The sequence below is a fragment of the Mesitornis unicolor genome, unplaced genomic scaffold (genome assembly GCF_000695765.1).
Source record: "Mesitornis unicolor isolate BGI_N332 unplaced genomic scaffold, ASM69576v1 scaffold11214, whole genome shotgun sequence".
Lineage (NCBI taxonomy): Eukaryota > Metazoa > Chordata > Aves > Mesitornithiformes > Mesitornithidae > Mesitornis > Mesitornis unicolor.
The window spans coordinates 120,203-126,768 of record NW_010182086.1 but is presented as its reverse complement, the minus strand read 5'-3'; the positions used below and the strand labels follow the sequence as shown (position 1 = coordinate 126,768).

The 6,566-nt window shown below is 47.4% G+C and overlaps 1 protein-coding gene across 1 annotated transcript; it reads left to right on the top strand.

Moving 5' to 3' along the window:
* Nucleotides 1-1,622: 1,622 nt before the first annotated feature.
* On the top strand, nucleotides 1,623-6,452 carry COLCA2 (colorectal cancer associated 2; the record flags this gene model as incomplete). Its single annotated transcript, XM_010183660.1, has 4 exons — nucleotides 1,623-1,740; nucleotides 4,117-4,222; nucleotides 5,391-5,617; nucleotides 6,114-6,452. Coding segments are annotated over 4 exons (790 nt in total), but the record flags the coding sequence as incomplete, so codon positions are not given.
* Nucleotides 6,453-6,566: the final 114 nt, after the last annotated feature.

Genomic DNA, 6,566 nt, shown 5'->3' with positions numbered 1-6,566 from the left:
CATGAGGCAGCGTGGGAGTCGCGGCCCCCGCACCCTTGCCCCCCAGCTCTGTGTGCCCTTACCACGCTGCTCTCGACCCCCTGCCCGTCCTTGTCACCCTGCGCCTACTCTCCAGACTGCTTTTGTCACCCTGAGCCCCAACCCACCCTCACCACGCTGCCCCTTTCATCCGCAGCCTGGCCGGTTCAGGAGGGCTGGCCACAGGGTGCTAGAAAAGCAGGATTCTTGGGGCACAATGCTCTACCACGGGAGCCAGGGGGCTGGCTGTCACGCAGTCCTCAGCCCCGAGTTCTAGATGTGTCCATACCTTGCCTGCTAACCTCTCTTTAAGTTGCTCATAGCGTAGCCTCTAGCCCTGTCCATTTACCTGTGCAGACCAGAGCCAAGAGACTTTATGCAGTACAAACCCAAACTAGCTCAGGGCCCTCTCTGGCTATAGGGAGACCTGTTAACGGAGTGTTCTCATTAAATTCAACCTTTCCCTTTCCTCCCCTCATTTCCCCTATCTTTAGTTTGGTGAAGAGAAACAAAACATAAAGATATGAAATGAATAACCCCCAGGCCAGCAAACTCCACTCGAGGCAGACCTGGCTCAGCCTGTGACCTTTCTGGAGGGACTGGTGTGCCTGTTACAGCATATTCTCAACCAGAGCACCAAGGGGGCAGCAGGAGGGCCGGAGGTGGGCAGACAGGAGTATAAAGATGCCATACAGCCATCACCAACACAGAGAGGTTATAGCCAAAGAAGACAGTACCTACAGTGTGGGATTTCTTGGATATGCAGGCAGAACCCGCAAATCCAGCACTGTCTTCTTGCTGCATGCAGCAGCTATAGGACAGGGAACCTGCAACTGGCTGCTTCCTCTGGGGAACAGCTGACTGCAGGATGAGACAACCCTAGTGTTTTTAAGATCTGCTACTGGATAAAAATAACAGCAGAAGGTTAGGACTGAAACAGAACTGCCGGAGGCTTTGAGTATTTCAGCATGAGTACAGCAAGTGAAAGGGATTTTTCAGAATAAGTAAATCGCTTCCCATTTCCTGTACTAAAAATCCCTCATCAGGTAATGACTGATGATTGCTGATTGGTTTGGGCTGGATTAAAGACATCCTAACTGTTTGTTTGAAATAAATGGGAGCAAAATAAAGAGATAATCTAGGCTTTGCAAGAAGTGATTCATGAAAGCAGTAATTTTATTTGTGTTTTGTTTGACCCTCTGAATAACTGCCCACATATTTCCATTGTTCTATTCCTGGTCTTCATCTGCCAGATGAAGTCCTTCCCACATTTATCTTCGGGTCCTAAGAGTGGCAAGTATGATAGGAATTTAAATAAATTCAGCAGTGGCACCAGATGAAACTTGGCATTAGGACACCTAGAGGGTGGGCGAGATAAAGAAAAAACACGTATGATTACAACATATAATCAATACCAACCTTTTCATAAATGTCTGCTTATCACAAGCTTACCTAGCAGGTGTTAAACAGGGCTATAAACTCTGATTACAAGTGACTTAACAGTGAACGATTACTCATCTGTTTATTCTAAGTAGACTTCGCATAAAGCATGCCTGAAAACATTCAGGATTTACTGTATGCTCTGAAAGTCCTAGATTGTAAAGTGTTTTCCTGCAATTTCTTTCAGGAAAGCCCAAGGTGTATCAAGGTGTTAGAGTAAAGATTACCGTTAAGGAGTTACTGCAGCAGAGACGAGCACGACAAGCAGCAACTGATACAGCGGTATGTAAAAGTCTTCTCTCCTTACCTTTTTTGCCAAGACTGTAGTCTCTGGCCAAGGAGACTGCCAAAGTCTGAGTGTAGCAGGCTGGTGAGGATCAGGGAGAAGAACATTCAGCCAGGGTAAGTGCAGCAGTGATCCAAACAGGTGATGGTCTGAGACATTAGTGCAGGGAGAAAGCAGAGCTGGTGCTCCAGAAAGAATAACTTACTCTGGGATAGAAGGCCCACACTGACAAATTTCAGTCCAACTTAGTTATCACAGAAACTCCAGTATCATGCTGGGTAAGCAAGAGAGGTCATTGTCACTGCCCCCTATTTAAAATGTGGCCTGGCCGGGCTGAAGCATGCACCAAACTGTTTGCAGCATCAGGTGAAGAATATACCAGGGGCACGCCTGCAACCTGACCAGTGTAGCTCTCAAGATTAACCAGTGCAAACCTCCCCCTTTTCCACAAGCCTCACCCCCCCAGGAAGCTACTTTCAACCACTCCTTATCTACTTGAATATAATATTAAGTGTGCTTAACTGAATTCAGCTATCCAAGGATTTTCAGTACCACCTGAGCAGCTCCTGGCTCCATCCCTGCTAAAGGAGGGGACAGAGATCTGTGTGTGTATGTGTACACTCTATCATTCACTCTTCCAGTCTTTGTAGGAGTGCTCCAGCTCCAGCCACTCTAGGGATTTGCATAAAGAGGTTGGTAAATCATTACTTCTTCCTGGTTCATGACATTGCAGCTTTGGATAGTTTTCAGATTTCATCTCTCACCTCCCGTACCTCTTTGCAGCTGATTGCACAAAAAGCTAATCAGCCTGCAAGCCACTGGCAGAGGCCTGGGTGCACAGTGCACAGAACTGCTGGCTTTGGAAATGCTTGGTCACTCCTCCCCTCCTCCAACCCTCACGGAAGCAGCCTCTTCATTGCAGCCAGGCATCACAGGGCTGCGTGGAACTGGTTTTCGCTTCCCACATTGAGTTTACACAGCACTTGTTTTGCCCATATGGAAAAAGTGAAAAGTAGCAATGCAGGAGGTTATGTTTCTGATCTACAAAAGCTGTGTGTTGTCCTGGAGATGGCCCAGAGGTTAAGGCTGGCAGGATAAGCTGCCTCTGTGCACCAAAAAGAGCCGAACCTGAAAATTTCCACTGCTGCTGGTATGGCTCTGCCTGCCTTTTTACATCTGCCTGTTTACATCTGCAGCTAAAGAGAAGAGAGGTAGTCCTACAGGCACTTCCATCCCAGAATAGCCACTATTTAATGAATTGGATGCATCGAAGTGTGCTGAGAAGCTGTTGCTAAGGAAATGAGCCACTAACTTGAGGGCATTTTGAATAAAGAAAATGAAGTGGAAGTCTGTATGAATTAAGACTGAGGAAAAAAACCAACAGTATTTGTACTTGCAGAGTAAAATCCTGGTCCCAAATAATAAGTGCCAAAACTCCCGAAGCTTTTGGGGTGGATTTCTCCTCTCTGGCAGGTCAGATTCCTAGTACAGATTGATCTGTCTGCTTCAGCTTCCAGCACTCCTCAGAAAATAAGACGGTCCGTTTTCATAGAGGCACGTAGCTTTGTTAGAGTGGGGAGCAATGTCAGAGCTGGTTTTCAAACAACATTACCACCAAGCACGGCGACCCAGTCTGATGCCCAGCCGTGGGGATACCTGCAATTGTCTTTAGTCATGTTTCAAGAGTTAACACTGCAATTTGTTAATTAGTCAGTTATATTTATTCCTACAAAATCTTTGGGATCCCTCCACTGTGAAGTTCCTGGTCCTAGAAATTAACCCACATCACATTTCAACCACATTTCTACTGAATTAACAAGGTACTGTTATCAAGGACTTTACACCAGGTTAGTGTGCTCCTCCAGTGTCGTTATAGGCTCAGGGAAAAATCATGTTATGCATGGTAATCTTGTTCTGTCAATGCTAGGACAGTTTTCCATGTCACAGCCATGAAGTAAATAAGTTTTACGTAAATAGATTGAAGCGAAATCCTGACTTACCTCAGCATGCAGAAAAATGCTCCCCTGTGTTACAGTATATACAATTTCTTTTCTTCCCTTCTCTTTGGTCAGGTTCCTTGGGGCAGCAGCAGCATCCAGTTTTCAGAGTCTGTGTCTCCTCCTCACCCAGGTTGGTATAAAGCCCATTCACATGTCTCTTCCCACCACCTTCCCAATTTTTCCCACAGCCCAGAGTCTTTCCAGCCCTTAGCTGAGGCAGGCACTACCAGATAACCAGCAATGCAGCCAATCAGCACCTGAAAGGAGCCTATGAAATGCAGATGAGGATACCGTGAGGCCAGTAGGGTACATATTACCCTGTTCAGGAGCATGCTCGTATGCCCTCATTTGTGTAGTTTATTTTTCCCATAGCAAGGAGAGACATCCCCTTCAGGAAAGGATGCTAATCCTCCAGGGAATAACACTGCTGGCATCACCTTCTTAGGCTGCAGTCTGTGGGTCCGATTGGAGCTAGAGGGTCAGATCACCCTGGAGCAATTTGCTGAGCTCCAGTGGAGCTGACTGTTCTCACTCATGGCAGCATCCATAGGAGTGAGAGGGGTGTCAGGTTTTCAGCAACACAAAGAGTTTCTCCCTCCCGTTTGTGAATATCCAAGGAAAGGGGTGGGGACAAGAGCACTTAGGGCTCACAGATCCTGCAGTTATTCTAGAAAGGAAGCAGAGACCTACAAGGTTGGGCAGGTGTGAATATATACATTGTAGGGACAAGGAAATTATTAAATCATCACTATTTGGGAATCGATTTGCTTATGTTAATAAATGTGAGACATACCAAAGCTTTTTCAGGCTGGAAAGTCTCCATCTGTTTAAGTATTTTGAGTGCTTCTCATTTCCTCCCCACATCCAGCTAAACACTGCCACCTTGAACCTGCAGACACCTACAACTGAGTGACTCTGCCCACATGCAGTTCCATTGCCCTTAGTCTTGTGCTCCTCCATGTGGACAAGGCTTTGCTTTTAACCATATTCAAACACAGCATGAAAAGATAGTAGTTCTGAAAAGTCAGGTCTGCCGTGAGATTTCATACCCCCAGCAAACATGTTGCAGTACAGCAAGAGCCTGACCCTCCAGCTTTCTAGGAATTTGCAGTTTTGCCTGTAACACTACGTGGCCACAGTGCCCTGTTCTCACTGACTTGCTCCACTTTATCTGCTCGGAAGTTTGTCTCCTGTCTGGCTGTTTGGAGAATAAAAGAGCAAATTATTCTTCTGTTATCCCCTTCTTCCTGCAGATGTAGCTACCCTGCATCTGGAGACTGGGTGAGGCAAAGGCGCAAGGCACCTGCCAAGCTGTGAAGCATAAATCACTGCATGGCAAGCTTCTAGGTCTGTAAACAGTTGAAGGGAGGCCAGAGGGTCAAGAGTCTGAGAGAGTTTCCAGCTGGATCCTTGTCCACAATTTCTGGAGCCAGAAGAGTTTCCAGCAGTACTTAAAGAGATTTGGAGCTTTCCAAGGGGAATTTTCCTAGAAAATTCACCCTGAACTGAAGGACCTTTTTCCTTGTCTAAATCCATAGGGCTACTGAACATATGAGAGTACTGAAAACTGACCTCGGGCAACGCCTGCCCTTTGTGAAGACAGATACTGAATAATCTGCTGCTGTCTGGTTTACCTTCTCTCCTAGCACCTTTTGATGCAGAACCCATCTCTTCTGTTCCCAACTATTGTCCATCATGGCAGTTTTCAAACTGCCTGTCCTGCGAAGAAAGCCCTAGCTATTTGGAGCAGCTGGTAGATTCCTGTCTTCAGACAGATGCGCCCTCAGACCCATCCTTCAGTGCTTTCCAGATGTCCTCGCACTACACCTCAGACACCTTCCAGTCAGTCCCGCTCTGCTTTAACCAGGGCCTGGTAAGTTTGGTGTCCCAGGGGAGCAGCCACAGGCACACTCAGAGGGAAGATGGGGGAGGTGGTCACATCCTGGGGCAGAGCAGCAGCAAGCTGATTTGGAAATGTGACAGCTTTTACAGGCATGGGGTACAGCCACAGCAGTGCATGCTGCTTGTCTGAACTTCTGCATGGCTTTCCATTGGGAGCAGAGGACATGGAGGGCCAGCCAAACCTAGAGAAAAGCTACAGAATAGAGAATGTCCCTTCTACAGATCTTGTAGATTTTCTGGAAAGAATAGCCCAATTCCAGCTAACAGTTATCTAACTTGCAGAGAAGCTCCTGATTAACACTGTCACAGGAACTGCCTCTTAGGTTTAGGCTTCCAAGGGCCAAACCATCTCCCTGAGTAGCCAGACCCTCCTGAGAAAAGCAGCGGTGCAGAAATTCAGGCTGCTGTCCACATTTCCCCAAATGACACTCTGAAACATCCTGTTTTGTTTTTCTCTTCATCTCTAGGCTGCTGGATCCCCCAGTTCAGCTGATCTGTCCAGCCCATTAAACTATAGCTGCTCGCCTCCTCAGCTGTCTCCTTTCACCCCACTGACCCACAGCCCACCCTCTGCTCTGGAAACCAAGACCTATGGCTACCCTGCGGAGGAGTGGTCCTGCCATACCCCCTCCCCATACACCACCTCTGCCTGCTGCTGCACCGCCTGTGGTTCCCAGCATGTGGACAACAGGGTCCCGCAGTACTTCCCCTGCCCCAGCACGGACTGCATGGACTACCTACCACCCATGGCCATGGCCGATGACTTCTTCAGAAGGGATAGGAACTGTGACATCTGCTACAGCTAATGGGGACTGTGGTTTTACACATCCACTGTATCCAAATCAGATTAATTGCCCATGAACTATGCAAAGTTGCGCTGCCTAACACAGTCCAATTTATTCTTCACTACTCACAGATTT